At 41.8% G+C, this 17,071-nt stretch overlaps 1 protein-coding gene across 1 annotated transcript in view; it reads right to left on the bottom strand.

Annotated features, from left to right (window-relative positions):
- Positions 1–9,731: 9,731 nt before the first annotated feature.
- Positions 9,732–17,071, bottom strand: part of WIPF1 (WAS/WASL interacting protein family, member 1) — a 36,970-nt gene continuing 29,630 nt past the window's right edge. The window contains exons 7-9 of the mRNA XM_010569383.1: positions 14,603–14,815; positions 12,780–12,893; positions 9,732–11,469 (exon numbers count right to left, since the gene is read on the bottom strand). Of these exons, the coding sequence (XP_010567685.1) occupies positions 11,414–11,469; positions 12,780–12,893; positions 14,603–14,815 (383 nt within the window). The 3' untranslated portion in view covers positions 9,732–11,413. The remainder of the gene's footprint in view (positions 11,470–12,779; positions 12,894–14,602; positions 14,816–17,071) is intronic.

Raw genomic sequence — 17,071 nt, 5'->3', positions numbered from 1 at the left:
AAATACTGCCTTGCTCAGGAAAACCATCTTAAAGCAAGCTGCACTGATTAAATAAGCAGTTTCTGATGTGTGATCTGCTACACCTGTTGCTTATTCAGCAAGCAACTGATTAGTAAAGAAACCCAAACAAACAAACAAACAAACAAACAAAAAAACCCAAAAAGAAACAAACAAACCACAAAACCAGTTTTGGCATCACAAATTAAAAGCTTTGGAAATAGTTTCAGAATATGACCCAAATCTCTGTAAACTCTCTCCACTTAATAAGTTTCCATTTGTGATCACATCATATCCCACCATTTTTCAAGCCACTATTTATCACTTACATGAACAGAGTTTAAACTGTAACAGTTAAATTTGTTATCCAACAAATGTATTGATTGCAGTGTATTGTCTCCTTTGGCAGAAATCCAGTAGTTGTTTGTTCATTTATTTCTTCTTCATTTCACCACTGCTATAGCATTCAATCCTTTCTGTTACTTTGTCTCAGGAGTGTATTAATATATCCTCTTCTTCCCGAGTTGTTCTGCATAAAGCTACTGTACCTATACTTTTTTCATACTTCTCCCTCTGTAACCTACAGGTTCTTCCTTGACATTTTCTCTTCCTTATATCTTTTCCTGATTATGTTCAGCAATTCGGCATTTCATTTAAATTCACAGCCAATCCTTTAATCTCATATGTATTGCCAGACTGATTGTGTTTTCTATTTCTTTGACTCACAATATAAAGGAGTTTCTTTCTTCTGTTATATATTTGAGTAAATATTGGTTTTTAAGACTGCAATATTGTCAGAGTGGCTTTCTTACAGCTATCTGTTACTTCCACTCGACATTTTCAATAAAAAAGGTATTTTGTGTCAATTCTTACCTTCTTCTCCAGCTGTAGTTAAACTTCGTTAAAGACTTTATTTGTTTAGGTCTAATGGCATGCTGCTTTTGGTTGAACTGAAACAGAGTAGAGTCAGACGTGTTATTGTGTTGCATCATTTTTATGCCAATACTGGAACTTTACTTGCCTAAGAGCTGTGTAACTGCACGGAGGATCAGGCCGTATACGTCCGGAGCGCACACGCTGCTGTACCAACAGCAAAACGGCGTGTGGTGTTCCTAAAACGATGAACTATACGTCGCCGTACGCTCATAACCAAAACCATACAATCAAAATTGTCGATAGTTGAATACTAGGGCCACAGCTTATGAACTGCTTCCCATACAAGCAATGAAACAGTAGGGAAACATTTGTAATTGCCGTAATTCCCGAGTTTTGACGTTGACGTTAAAGACGCTCTCCTGGCCGGGCAGCGCAGAATTAAGCAAAGCAGCCAAAAGTGCCACCTAGTGCCCTCCTGATGCAACGTGCCACCCTCGCTGTCCCGGCTGGGAAGCAGCCGCTAGACAACGAAACTCAAGCAGCTCCCGAAGGAGTCGGGGATTCGAAGCGGGAAGAGGAAGAAAAGGCGATCGATCCGCCGGCAAGCTGGCGGAGCTTGCCGTCACCCCGCCGAGGTAGGGAGCGAGCGAGGGTGGTTTTGAAACGAGCTTCTGCCTCTGAGTCAGCGCTCGCAGCCCTGCGCCCACACCCGCTGCTCCGCAATGATGCCTTCGGCCCGCTGCAGGCAGTGACCCATGTCCCCGGCTGCAGCGAAGCCCTCGTTTCGCCCATTCGCTTCAGCAGGGCTTGGCGAACTAGGCCATTTGGCCTCATAATTGTCAGCTGCTGTGGAAGCTAGAGCCTTTCATAAAAATAAGCAATTTTCTATATGAAAAGGGGCGGGGGGAGATAAAAGCTGGTTTAAAAAAATAATAAAACAAGGCAGCTCTAGAAATAAGTGTTTAAAATAAAATTCCCTGGTAATGATTGCAGGGAAGGTCCTTGCTGTTAATTGACTAACATGCTCTTCCATAATGTATCGAGCCTCTGCTTGCCTCAAATGCAAAGTTTGGATAACTTAGAGGACACAAAGCTTCTCTTGCATCAGAGGCAGAGTATTTCTTAGCACAAAGAGAAATTCTTAGGCTGGAGGTGCATCATACCCATTCCCACCTGCTTAGTTAGAAACAAACACAGATGTACAAGGTTTCTCATTTTTCTGGTGCAAGCTTGTACTTGGACTTACATTAGAAATGTTTGCAGCTAAAAGGTGGATTTACAATTCCCCCCCCCCCCCCCCCCATACAAGTGGCCGGTACACGTATGAGAAGGAGGAATGAAGGTCCTGGCATAGAGGACATGTGGCAATTCTCTTAAAGCACACAGAAGGATTTTTGTTTTTAAATCAGCAATAATCTGGAGCAAACACACCAACCCCACAGTTGACAGGCGTTTGGATGAAGGTGCAGTAGCAGTCCTGCAGGCACAGTTGAGGAGAATAAACTATATATTTAGAGGAAATGAACAGGATATCTGTATGTTTTCAAACAAAGGTTCCTGGGTTTCACAAGTAACCCAAGCTCCCAGCCAAATAGCAGAAGTGAAAGATTCTGTTTTAAATAGGGAGGGAAAAAAACCTCAACAGAAGGATTTGAGCAGTCTGCAGCAAGGGCTGGTGTTCAGGCAGCACAGAAAGCACTAAGGGGCTCTGCAGTCTCTGACAAGCAGTGCAATGGACATTATTTACGAGGTACGCTAGTTCCAGTATCAATATACATATGACAGAGGCTGGGTTTCAAGCCCAGACTTCCACCCATAGCCTTCACCTTGTCCCTTCACAAGTGCTCTGAGTACTTCAGCTGCCTTTTGGTTTCACGGCTTGGGAGTGCTCGGCCTCCAGCCGCACGGGCTCTGCTGCTCAACGGGGCACGCGAGGGCTCGCCGGTAACTCTGAATATACTCAAATTTCTGCTAGAATGGAGGACAGGAAAGACTCATTTTCACATGCTTACTTTAAGTCAGGTAGGATGTGAGATAAAGAACTACCTCAACACCCATCTTTGCGTGAACACAAAAGCATTTTCAGAACGGAATTGGTAATGCGCCTTATTGGGTACGGTGTTCGCACAAGCTTGGAGCCAAACAATTGTGCACACAAGTAAATGTAAAATGTAGCCAAAGCGGTCCCCTTTGGGAAGAGAATGGTTTTGAAAAGGGAGTTGCACAGTGATAAAGCCGTGTCCCAGCTGCAGGGAGGGATCAGTGGTTCCTGTTTTGGCGAGAGGAAGGATGAACAGCAACCAACAGCCCCTCCGTCCTCAGCCCCTCTGCCTGCCTTTACCTTAGAGGTGCTTAAGCAGAGAATTCTGCTGTATTCTAGCAAAAAATTCAATAGCAAGAATAGTCCCATATTCAAAATGAGAAAGGTATTTATGCAGGCTAAACCCTAGCGTTCTTGAAGAGATAACTTTTTTATTGAGGAAGAAAAAAAGAATGGTAAAAGCAGAGAGGAAAAATTATGAAAATTAAAAAGTGCCCTATTGTAGTGGAGTAGAAAGTTTGACAATATCATATGGACAGCATTCATGATAGATTTCTATTTTATATTTTGAATGTAGCTTCTGCAGAAGCTGTATCTTAAGCCATAAATACCTGCTTTAAGATTGAAGTAGTGATTAGCTGAACTGACGTTTTTGTTCAGTAGACAGGTTGATGTTGGACACAGGTAGCATTAGCAGCAGCCATCCAATTTATTCTCTGTGTTTTAATAAAAGTATTTTTGTGTAAGTGATCCTTTCCTCAGGATTATTTCTGTACCTGGACTGCTGTTGAAATTTTTAGATAGGTTAAGATCCTGATTGCCAATGCAGGCTCATAACTGTTTTCAGATGATTGTGTCCTAATTCTATTGAAAGGAACATCCTTGGGTATCAAAACTTTAACATATAAATACCTGTTTCCATTATCTATGAAAGAACAGAATAAACCAATAGCTTTTTTTTTTTTTTAAATGTAACAATTGAAAAATCCACTACAGAAGGAATCCGTTATGCAGTCTTTCCCAGAGATTTTTGACCATTGCAAGTTTAACCCAACAGAGATACTGTCTTTTCCATTAAGCTGCCACCTTACAGCCTTTGGGGGCTGTAAGATAGACAACAAGCAGTTTTGCCTCCTTTTGGGAAGTGATAGCAGGACTGCTTACCATGGGTCTGCTATACAAGAAGAGTGCACTTACATTCCTAGGATGCAAATGACTGGTCTAACGAAGCTTGTATTGGGAGATTTCCTCTGCACGAGAAAGGCAATGGCAGGGAGTTGTCAGATGAGTATCTTCCGAGACTTATGGCAGCATTAATTAATTCTTAGAGGAATGCTTTCAGGAGTTACACAAAAGACAAGTTATTATTGATGAAGCCAAGTACATCATCCTACAATGTGAAACACTCATTCTGCTCAGACGTGTCTTTGTAAGACCTGTACATTAGTCAGTGGATGTAATCCATGTGTTCAGAGGCTTTTACTAGCTCATGTTAGAAACAGAAATTTGTATTGCTTTTTATTCCCAGCACTGCTGCAATATCTACAGTGTGGAGACAAAGTGCCATTCTGTTTACTTTTACGCTTCACCAAAGTTTTTGATTAGCAGTCTGTATTTGTGTAAACGCATGTAGACCAAGCAGCACAGTTACCCCAAAGGCATAACAACCAGCAGGGTACAGAAAAGGTTACTGAGGCCCTCGTGTGCTCTGCACAATTCTTGTTGTGCTATAACTGAAAGGGGGAGTGGAGCCCAGGCACAGTTCTGTTTGTAGATAGTAGTTAATGTGTATGGGGAGAAACATTTTTGCTTATGAAAAAAAATTATTTGATTTTAAAGTTGGCATGCCACTGTATGCATCAGACCCTCACCACTTGGAAGAGTAAGTATGAACTTTTTAGGAGGATTACAGAGTCTCCTATTCAACAAGTGAAAAGGATGAGCTCTTTTGAAAGTGTAAACCACACAGTTTCATTATGTATAAAATAAAAAGTATAGGACCTCTAAGAGTGTAACAGAAAATGAAACTTGGAATCAAGCTTACGTCATGTTACATATTTGGGTAATTCTCAGAGAACCATAAGACAGCAGAAACAGCTGTTAAGAATTGCTCATTATACTTGCTGTTAGCCAGAGAAAAACAAATCCCGAAGGCTCTTGATCTATTTTGTTAGTTACCCTAAATAATACATTAATTGTTGTACAGACATGTACGGGCCAATATTTAGCCCCCAAATCGATAATTGGCTAGGACCAATTTACTATTTTCAGTGCGAAATGGAGTCAGACTAGGTGAGAGGGCAGAAGGGAGCAGCCTGTGCGTCCGAGGCAGGAAGGTCATTGGAAATTGTTGAACCATGATCAAAGGAGTTCGGTATTTTTGTGTGTGCCGCGTGCAACACATGAGCCTTCCTGCAACTGCAGGGAGCAGTCAGAACTGTTTTACAGTGTTGTCTGTGGGTTTATTTTAAAGCAACAACATTTTCTGAGTTAAATGGAGGAAGGACTATGTTGTGGTTATGACTAGGTCACAGCATGCTCAGTTCAGTTTCCTCTTCCTGAAGTCAAGCAAGTAATTTAATTTCTTGAAAACCAGAAAGAATCATGTTTCCTTTGGCAAAACATGAGATAGACAGTCCTACTAGCTGATCATTAGATTCATACCTCCACGTTCTTGTTCAAGGCTACTGCCACTAAGATCTGCAAAGGTCTCTCAGCCTGCTGAGCCAGCTCCTTCACAGCGCACAAACTCCCAGCTGCTGCCCTCTGTCATGGCTCTTCTATTTACGTAGCCCGGGCACCTGGACCGGTGGGCTTGTAGGCTACATCTGAGCCATGAGTGTCCTGTGGCCTTTTAAGAAAGCCGAGGTCTCTGTTCCAGTCGGTCTGTAAAATGAAAGTATCAACAAGCAGTCCCCACAGACATCAAGTGATCCACCATCTGTGTAAGAGGAAACCTGCTGCTTAAGTCTTTGCAAGATGGATGAGTTACAGCATAGAGCTTTTTAGCTCGGGGTTTTAAATGACCTTTCTAATTTCTGAGGAGAAGGTGGAAGTGCAGCCTGAACTTCAGCCTCCTTTGGACTTCCATCAAAGGTCCTTTCTGTGATGAACCCAGTCCAAATTACCTGAAAAGGTTAACATCCGAGATCAAGAACAGGGCTCCAAAGTCAAAAGGAAGGTTTCATTTGTTTGATGTTCTCTGGCAGCCTTCTGCCTAGCGAGTGGAGATAAGAGGAACAAAAATCTGTGCTTACCTAGAGTGATTTTCCATGTCACCTCCCCGTGGCAAGTGCCTAGCTTGCCTTGCCAAGAGCCAATGCTCATAGCTCACATAACAGCCATCTACAAGCACAGCGACGCTGACCGCAGGTTTTCAATCATTCTTTATCCTAAACTAACCTCATTATTTCTCCTTATCTGCAGGTGTCTAATCTTCACTGTACGGAGGCCCAAAGTCCTCTGAGCATTACTGCTGTGCTGCTGCGCAACGGCAGGCAGGAGGGGAGGAGAACAACCTGCCCCAGCTCTCGCCAGACTCACTGTCAACGCTCCTGCCAAGGCCGACGTGTGTTTCAGTCAAGGAAGCAACCGTGGTTGTTCTCAACGTAACAGTCTGCACCACCAATTAAATAAAAGTAAAATTTATTTGGCATAGGACAGAAAAATAAAGAGAACAAAACCACATACAAAATAAATGTTGAGCAAAAAAATATTCACAGAACTAGATTAATATTTTATAAAAAGCTCAAACTTTAAGCATCTGATAAAAACATGTTACATTCTGCTCAGCCTATGTTTTAAGTTATGTTTCCCTCTCTTTCATAGTCTTGTGTTGCTTTGGAAGCCCAAATTTAGAGGTCTTCCTTTGCATGCATTACTTTACACTGAAGAACCTTTATCACAAACAAACTGTATTTCAAAATGGCAACATACTGAAGGGTTACTCCCTTTTTTAAGACATGCGGTTTCCACTTTTTTCTTTTAGTCTGCCTACCTACCTGCCATGTACTCACTCACTGAGAACATGATACATGTGCCCTGCTTCTGCTGAGTAACTCCAACACTCCCCTTTTTGCCAATGCTCCATGTTTACATTTTAACTGAATGGTCCAGACACTTCCACCTTATAGGCTGCAAGATCCCTGTTTTCTCCCAATGTACATGAAGAACCATTCCACGAACTAGCTACACTTAATGTGTTACCAGATATCTTAGGTAAGAGATTCTCCATATTTTCTGGTGAATACCATTTGAAAGATTAAAGTTCATACAATATATATTATACAGAGTCAATGTACCGCCATAACAGGTTATTTGCACCTGACTGTGAGACAACAATGTTCACACTATTGTGATGTGGTATTACATACATGCACATTTTATATTGTAATTTGTACTCTAGTATTGATAGCAACATTCAGCCACTTGGTTTTTATTTCCTTGAGCAATCTTCTCCTTTCCAGCATCCTGTGGCTGAGGGGCCCTATCTAGGTCTCCTGACATTTGACATTCTGCTGGAAATAATCCCAGTATGATCATTCAACTCTATTCTTTGCTTCCAAGGCAAAAAGTACCCTTTCTGTTTCCATACTTCTGCACAGAAAACTGTTGTGTTACAATATATGTGAAGCACGACAGCAGTTTAGTTCCCTCATCCTCTGCTCCAGCAAAGACCTACTTCTACAAGTGACATGTAAACAGTTGTTGTTGCAAGGAGAAACTACTGTCCAGTTTTTTTAAGTGACAATTTAAGGAACTTCTTTAATAGTTCAGTCTTGCAGAAAAAAAATAAAGTCGTTCTTATGATTCTTTTAGTGTTGGGAAATGCTGGCTTCTAAACAAGAACTTTGCGACCTTATTGAAGTAGTTCATTTACAGAAATACATGCTTCCTGAATCACAAGCTGAGTTTCCTTTAACAACTCTGAACATTAATCACTGTGACCTCTACTCCCAATGGCTGGTGCAGAAAGTCATAACAGACATAACATGTGCTTTTCTTCCAAAAATATTGAGCAGAAATTATTGTCACATGGTACAAAAGTTATTCCCACTTTATTTACTGACTTGAATTAAACAAAAATGAACATCTGTGGCCATTGTCACACAATGCGAGTCTTAGTGATGACATAAAAAGGTAGTTTGAGGTCTGAAGGTTTACAATACAATGCCATTGAAACAAACCCAGTAAATCTTCTGTGCAAGCAGTGAATCAAACTTAGTCCTCTAATAACCTCTGCAACCACACTGAACTCAGCCAGGCTGTATGGACAGCAGCGTGAGACACTGGTTTTGGGAAAGGGTTAAATTTCCAGAGCGATACCAACAACTGATTGTGAGGCCAACCAGTGCCTGCTTACACCTCACCTAAAGACTGATCCAATAGTCTCTCCATACATTGAGCTCAATCTGAAGTTAGCAGACTGAGCACATTGCAACAGCAGGACTTGGCTCGAACGCTGTATAATGCTACTGTCGGCACTATTTACATTCGGACTTGGAAGAGCAACACCTATTCATTTTTCTAGTGAGACAGAAAAGTTGACTAAAAAAGTCATAAGGCACCATTGATTCAATCTGTTTTGTATTCTTCTTTTTAACACTACATAGTGAAATAAATACTTTAATACTGATCTTACTGTAAATAGCTACTGATATATGAAGCAATATATTGAATGATAAAATGCTGCATTGTTCTGGAATATATCTGGGGACTTTTATAGCAAAAGATATAAATAGTAAGTTGTTGTTAGGTGAAAAAAATACCTCTTTCTGCATTGTTAAGCTATTTTACATATATGCCAAACATCCATTCTGAAGAGGTTTCTATAGTACAAAGAAGTGCTAAAACCCAAGCAGCTCAGGTTTCTTGGCTTGTTGACTGAGGGCCTTTTACACAGCACATTTTAAAGTGAGACTGAAGCTGGTTTGCCAAGTCTTTGGTAGTGGTCCAGAATTTCGAGTCAGAAAACCTTGCTCGAAACATCAAATATAGGGTATTTTGAATGATGCAGGGAGTTGGCAGAACAATGTGCAGCATTTTCATTGACTTACTCAAAGTAAAACAGTCATGCTGGAAGCAGGTAAGTTACAAAAAAGGTATAGTTTCTGAAGGTTTGGGGGTTTTTTTTGGCTGCATAGCTATTTGGATATTAATAAGGATTTGGCAGGTCAAGGTACTGAAAATATTGTATTCTTAAATTCAAAATGTTGTTCCTTAGAAAGTTATTAAGTGCTTCAGTTTAAAAACATGAATACAATAATTTATCCTTTAAGTTACTATCCTAAAAATCTTATTTGGACTCCTATTCACATAATAATATCCCAAAGAGACAGGCACTTTAAGTGACATCCATAAAATACATATACAAATTCAGTATTGCGCTAGGTCTGATCCCAAGGTGCACCTGTCACATGGAGGTCCCACTAATATCTGTTTAAGAAACCCTTACAGCCACGATCCTGCAATTAGATGTAGATACATCCCTGCGCCTGCGCATTTAATTGCAGGTTCAAGACCATAAATAGTAACTTAATATAGGTCATTAGATATAAAAATGTAAAAAACAGGTACGTAATCAAATGCTATCACAGCTAACAAGATTTTGTAAACAAACACTGAAAAGGCCAAATTAAATCTGATCTGGCCAAATCCAGCTCTGTCTCATCCCCTTCACTGTGGCTGTCCAGGCTGTCGGGCAGAAAGGGGATCTGCCCCTCCCTGCCGACTGACAGAGCAAAAAGCCCTATGCACAAACACTTCAGTGGGGTCCAGACTCTCTTCGGCTAAATTCCATAGATTTTCAAGGACTGACTTCATTCTAGCCGCAGAGTGTACTTAGGATCATGTCTCCCGTGCTAGAGAAACATTTTCTTAACCTACATGACTAGTTTTTGTTTTGGTTTGGTGTTTGGTGGGGGTTTTTTTTGAGCATGGCTGCTGATACAGGCTTGATATAGGGATCCCAAGGAGTATGTTGAAGAAACAGAAACTGTTGAAGAGACAGGAGAAATTTTTCAGAGCTAACCTTCAGATGCCCAATTAACAAAGAGCTATCATTCAGCAATATTTCAAATCCAGAATTATAATCTTCCTCTAATTTCCAAAGACATTTTATATGCATTTAGATCCATTTGTAAAATGCACTCATACAATGAACTCTTTTCTCATATACAAAATTCAAAAGCCATTAAACATATTAACCAATCGTCACAAGGTTAGAATAGTTTACTCTCTCTTCTATTAATGTAAGCCTTGCAGCTCTCTGCAGAGATTCCTTTCAACAAAGTTTGAAAGGACAGGCTTCATGGTAAACTCAGAAGGGCAAATCTTCCCATTTCTCTTGAACCAGTGCAGACAGCAAATTTTGGAGCTGATGCTCCCACTTGAACGCACAAACCCCAGACCTCCCTCACTACTTCAAAGGGCCTTCACTTACGCACATTTTTTACCTCAGCTGCTCTACCGTAACGCAGGTCAAATACGGTCTCTGAGACTTGTGACCTAAGCCCTGCAAAGATTTTTAAGTCAAAACCCATGATTTAATTGTACCAAAGAAACACCTGGAAAGCAGTCTGTGGAGCACTGGTGTTAGTGATGCTTTACGGAAGGAGCCTGCAACTACAATAATTGCTGCATTTCACCAAGACTACTTTCTGAGGACTCTTCACATGTAGTCTCAGGTAGACGGCATTACAATAATCCAGGACACAGATGACTGTGGGTTGGTCCACATCAGAGTAGGAAAGAATTAGGTGACTAAAAGCGTAACACTATTAAAAAACAAGGAAAGAGGGATAAAAAAGAAGGTGTTTTTAGGCTGCTGAATTCTTCACTTGTGCTTTTCTTTGAAAGACTCTCTGCAGATAAAAGGAAGGCCAGACACAATCCATCCTCGGGGCGGGATGTGCTATCTATTGTTTAAAATAGGATTTGCTTGGCTAAGCTGAAGTGAAAAGGTTTAGGATGAACTCTTGGTCACCATGTAGTAGGTCTGTGGCTTGCAGAAGCAGATGGGCCAAGTTAGGCATGCAAAGAAGGATCCAGGGGACTCTTGGCTACATGGTTTTCTCCAGCAACTGTTTTTTAAACAGAAAATAGATTGTACTTTATCATTCAAATAATACAGCCACTGTACCCAAAGTGAATGAAACAGCTTTGTTCCAGCTCTCATTAAATTCAAAGCCACACCTCCCATGGAGCTCTCAAGAAGACAGGGCTGGACACAGTAAGCATGATGCACGTATGTTATGCATGGTCCACAAAATGCCTTTCATGACAGCCTGCAGTATAAGCAAATAAAATTTATAGCTTTGAGCAACTATAGTTCATAAGCTGCATCTATTACTTCTGTAATAGAGACTGAAGTTTGTTCCAGCTGACAAGCCAAAAGTGGAAACAAAGCAAAACAGACAACTTTCCAATGATGTGGACAGGAGAGCTGACTCGAAGGAAACTGGAAAACAGACATCGCCCAAGGATGGGCCAGAACCCATTTCACCTTGGTATAGGCGGAAGCGGTGGGGCACCTCTTTCTTTTCGGCCAGAGCCACCTAAAAGAGAAAGAAAGTTTTTTGTGTCACTTCTCCTGGTTTCTTTGAAAGTGGGAGTTTACATCTAAGCCATTAATTCAGTAACTGGTGTAGACCTACTCATTTTTTTGCCTAGCCATTTTACTAAAAAAAAATCTTTGTAGAGTTTCTGGTTAGTTTATTAAACAACATCAGAACTTCAAACAGTGTAAAAAAAAGATTTTAACTAATGCTATTCCCAAATGTCTGGAAAGCATATGCATTTTAGTCCTTTGTCCCCTTTTCAAAACACATTGATGGCTCGTTAGCCTTACTATTTTATGTGAACACATACCTTCTCAGTGCTACTTGCAACACATGCAAATTTCAATGAAAGTGGCAAGCTCTAAATACAGTAACATTTCAAAGCTCTTCACATTTTTCCCAATATGAGGATTTTCATTGCAAACTCATGAAAGGAAACATAAAAAATGCATATATTACTTTGCCTTTCTTCATGGAGTAATACGAATGGGATGAAAGCTAACAGGGCAAAGTGAAAGATCAGAGAACAGGAATTTCTGCTCCAAACCAAAACCTCATCATTTGGAAACAGGAGAGAGAGAGAAACATCTGAGTGTACAGATGATTACAGTATAACTATGAGCCACCGATGTCACTGGTTGTGAAAGAAGTAAATTGATCCTTGGGTGTATCAGGCTGAATACCACTAATGAAGATAGGAAACATTTATACTGCTGTAGAAGACACGGTTGAGGCCTGAACTGGAACAGCATGTAACACTGATTGGAAAAGACAAAATCAAACTGAAGTGTATCCAGAAGCAACCCTGATGATCAGAGAACATAGCTTGGAAGAGCATAGTACATCCGGATTTAATCAGCCCAGCAAAACGAAAGCCGAGAGGAGGGTACAACTGTTGTCTTAAAAAATATTAGGGGTTTAACACACCAAGGAGGAAGGGTAACTGAACTCAAGGATGTTAGCACAAGAATGAGTTGTGCATGAATTTAGATGGGAAATGAGGAGGAAGTCCTAGCAGATTTTGTGGTTCTGGCTGCCTGTAGCAGAAGGGTTGACTATATAATGGCAGAGGTGGTCTCTTACAATACATGCTCCAACTTAAAACCCAAATGATTACTCCCTCAAATACAAGTTTAAGAGGGCTTGTGCCTGCAAACCTGCATTCAGCTTTTCCTGTGTGGTGGTGAAGGGTGACCGGGCTGTTAGTCTGAGAAGTTTTGAAACCTCAGCACCCAGTCTCTTCCCCATCCACATTGTTTTTAGGATGATACGCTGAAATTCCAACAGCAGAGGTGGAACAAACTTACCTCTACTTTCATTTCTTGCTAGTTTACTGGGATAACTCCTGTTCACAGGTACATATGGCTCTGGAGGTGGCAAATCAGATATCGGATGAAAAGAAAATCTGCTTTCCCATTCATCTGAAAAAAATCCCATGCAATTTACTTGTTAGTTTTGTGACACAGCTTCAGGAAAGTAAATTGACATTAACATCACGTTTAATACATGTTTTATATTGCAAAACGCTTACATAGCTGAGTATTGAACCAGCATCCTATTGGGAAGTCAGGGAAGAAGATGCTTTAGGTTAGTTTGAGAATGAAAATCCTTATTAACTTTAGCTGATCACTTAGCCAATTTAACGAAAAATCACAGATCAGGAAAACAGCCGTAATTCCACAAAGTAAGTGCTATGTTCCCTTCCATGTATAATAGAACTGCTTTTTCAACATACACATGCATACACACATATATGTGTTACCGGAAATGCATAGTGTCTCCTACTTCAGAACAGTATTTTGTTCCTGGATATAGAATTTTCTGATATTCATACTTCACTGATATACAGAGCTCAAAAGCATCATTAAAAGCACACTGACCTACAAGCAGTGTTTTTTCTTTCTTAATTTTTATATGGGAAAAAGAAAATTTGGGGCCATTATGATAAAATGTATGATGACAGAGAAACCCGTATGTAACTAGTGTCAAAAATGGAAAAATACATCAGTTGAAACTATATCTCTTGAGAGTACAGGGGCCCTATTGATGTACCTACTGAGTCTACAGGATTGCAAAGAATAAAGCAAGCTGATCCGTTCCTTCATTGAAGTAATAAGAAATGTTTACGGAGCTCTGTTCTGCACTGGAATTTGGAGGCCCAAGGAAGAAAGTGTGGACTATCTTAAACTTTGTCATTTCTTCACTTGGTTGCTTAAGGACTTTGCAACCATAACTTTCTTGCAATATTCTTATATTTTATTGCATAATGTAATGAACAGCTGAGTAACTTTTGCCCAGCAGTTGTACATGTGGTTATTCGCTGGGATCCAGTTTTTCTATGTTTACTCCCAATGGTTGCAATTAGAAACCCGTGTGTAAAGGTGCAGGTTCTGAACCCTGCAAATGACTTGTGTAGGAAAAAATGCATCTGTGACCCACCTGCCTTATCTGATGTGTAAAGATACTTCAAAAGCATGAGTTACAGTTTTATTTTCTGCTTGTTTTTAATAACCTTATAAATGTCAGAAATACCAATTTTGGCCTCCCATAATTAGCTGAAAGATTTATCTGTCCTTTGCAAATAGAAAACAACTGAAAAGAAAAGCACGATGAATCTTTAAAACACAGCAATCTTACACCTCACCTTTTCAATAAACACTAGCAAAAAGAGAGATACTTGACATTTTCAGCAGTGTTCTGACAATCTCTTCCCTCATCTGTTTTTCAGCTTTCAGCTTCTGAGTGATCATCTAACTTGTTCTGGCTTCCAAAGAGTCTTAGCGTAGCTATGGTTTGAATTCATACTAGAGTCAGAACGATCCCCTTAGGCCTTTTTTCTGTATTGTAGCAAAGCAAAGCACGGTAAATACCTTTCTTTTTTTCAGGCTATTTTTCAAAGGGTTATTCTGCAGACTGTATGGACGACTTTGCAGTTCTGCTCTACGTATGGCATATTTACTCTGTTCTTACTTGGCAGGGTTAGTTGAGACCCAAATGACACCTCTGTTGGTCGGAAATCAAAGGTCTGCACTAGAAACAAAGCCTCTATCCCAAACCTTTTTTGACGTATTAAGGCCAAAAGCCGCTACACGGTCTCTGTCAAAGGCAAACAACTAAGAGGATGGCTTACCATCACCTGGATCCTGGAAGCCGTTTCTGACAGCTGATGAAGGTGGTGGTGGTGGCGGCGGTGCTGCCGAGCCCGGCCGGTCAGGGGGAAGCGGTGGTCGTGGTCCACCTCTCTGGTTGTCCAGCCCTGCCCGGGAGGGCAGCTGGGGAGCAGCGGGCAAAGCCCGTGAAGTGCTTCCATTCCTGCTTATGGGAGGAGGTGGAGGGAGCGGACCTGGAGCAAGACAAGAGGCAAGCACACAAACACCGTTTGCACCAGGGGTTATTCTGCCGGTGGTAAGCCGCTGCCTGTGTCCCACAGCCTCCTGCTAACAAACTGGAGAGGGTGGGCTGGCTTGGGACCCTCAGCCCTGAGGGGGAATTGCCCTCAGCACCCACTTTCCTGCTCTCCAGGGCTCTCTAGGGAGTTGGTGCTGATTTGAAGAGTAGAGATTGGAGGAGCAGCGTATATCTAAGCATAAATACACCTCAGGGCCCATATTCCTACTTCCCTCAGCTACAGAGGCCTCTGTGGAGTGCTGGTCCCTGAAGCCATTTTTAAACCACTCTAAATTATGTCGGCCACAACGAGCAGAAGTTACAGCTGGAATTCAGGGTACTGTGGAGGTCCAAGACCGTAGCCCACTTCCTTTCCATGTACCATTGCAAGGCAAGAGGACACGTGGCAGAAGAGCTCTGCTACCCTCAGAGGCTCTTTGTCTATCGAAGTGGTCCCCTCTGGGTGTCACAGCCAGGGTCTGTGGTGGTGCACAGGGGAATTCAGCCCAGGACCAGCAGCGTTAAGCAGCATGGCATCAGCTCGCTCATTTATAAACATGTGCGCTGCATGCCAGGTTTTTCGGTAGCTGCTCCCGCTAAACTGGAAACAGACCTCACACATAGACTGGCATTCCTAGCGTCCATGTATCTGAGTAACTGGCGCGGTGACATGACAGGTCAAATATGAAGGCACAGCCCATGTAACACCGGACCAGGATTGCCCTGAGGGAAGGGGAAGGGCGCTTCTCTGAGAGGAGCCAGTCAATAAAGGCAAGCAAGCTGCTGCTGCCAAGGAGAGAGGTACCCATGGTTAGGACATGAGGAGATGAAGCAGAGGGTGTGGAGGGCTATGCCTGTTCAAAGGTCTCACTACCTCTGTTTGGCACAGTTGGGCAACTGACAATTATGTTCATTTTTATGAAATGCTTCCTTGTCCTGATGAAATCTAGCTACAGACATGCATTTAGAAAAAGGGAGCAGCAGATATTGTGTCTCCAGCAACAAGCACTGAAACATGCTTCAAGAAAAATGCTGTGCTTTGTGGGTGTCCTCCCCCCCCCTTTTTTTTTCCCCTTCTTTTTTTTATAAATTACTAAAGTTTGCCTTCAGGGAATGGTTTCTAAGAATGAGAAGCATTTAGCAACTTTCAGAATAGTTTTGCTTGCTCTCTCTCTAAACCTACCTAAACCCCATCATCTGTACTGAACCGCTGCAGAACAGGAGTATTTACATTTATAATTTATTGCTACCATTCCTTCTACTTATTAAGCCCGCAGAAAGGTAGTGCAGGTTTGCTCAAGCCATCTGCCTCAGAAAAGAGCCAACCAGGAAAGCACTGGTGGAAGCAGAGGCCATCACGGAAGAAGCTCTTGGAAGTGTCTCAATAACTGCAGACGCTCTCTGCAGCTTTGATCCACGCTCCCAGTCAAACGTGAAAAGATTTCTCTGATTTATTTACTGCAGGCTGCGCTGGCATTGTGCCATCCTTTGGGCTGGCAACCAGCTTCACAAAGCACTGTTCCGGGGCCAGTATTTTCTGTGGCTGCACAGCTGCTGCAGGTGCTGTGCTATAGGGGATCCAGGCTGGTTCAAGGAGCTGGAAAGCAACACGGATGCCTGTCACCTGCGGGAGCTCCCATGACATTCATCTCTATAGTCTAGGACTGGGCGGGTTTGAGATGATTCCAGATTTTTGTTCCAAAGGATGAAATGAAAGGCAACTCTATGGAGCTTCCCACCGTCGCCTTCTGTGCATCACTCCTCCCTTCCCGATGTTACAGGGCCTGGCTGTTTGCGCCTAAATTCTCTCCCCTCCAAAGGGAAAACCTTCAGGTATTAAGAGAGCTAAGTTATGATGTGCAATTCTTAAAAGTTATGAACAACAGTTGTCGCAGAGGACAAAGTATATTATGAAATAACTCAAAGGAGACAATTCTATTTTCAGCCTTATTTGAAATCTGCATATGGTAAGTAACAACAGTTAGTCACGCTGTAACAACTGCCATTATATTTAACAACTGTTGGCTAGGTCTTTTATTAAAATAATTTGTATTTGGCTGGAAGCGTTCGTGTCTCCCAACACGTAGAAGGTGGGGCTCTGCAAACCTCCATTCATCAGAACGCCACCATTAACTCACGCCAGTTGACGCAGGCAGGCAAACGTTGTCACCTACCAGAAGCTAGATAAAACAGCTTTTTTGCGCCGAAGAAC

This window comes from Haliaeetus leucocephalus, unplaced genomic scaffold (genome assembly GCF_000737465.1).
Source record: "Haliaeetus leucocephalus isolate CR32 unplaced genomic scaffold, Haliaeetus_leucocephalus-4.0 Scaffold1, whole genome shotgun sequence".
Lineage (NCBI taxonomy): Eukaryota > Metazoa > Chordata > Aves > Accipitriformes > Accipitridae > Haliaeetus > Haliaeetus leucocephalus.
The sequence above is the reverse complement of the archived record's forward strand: the minus strand, read 5'-3'. Positions and strand labels throughout refer to the sequence as shown.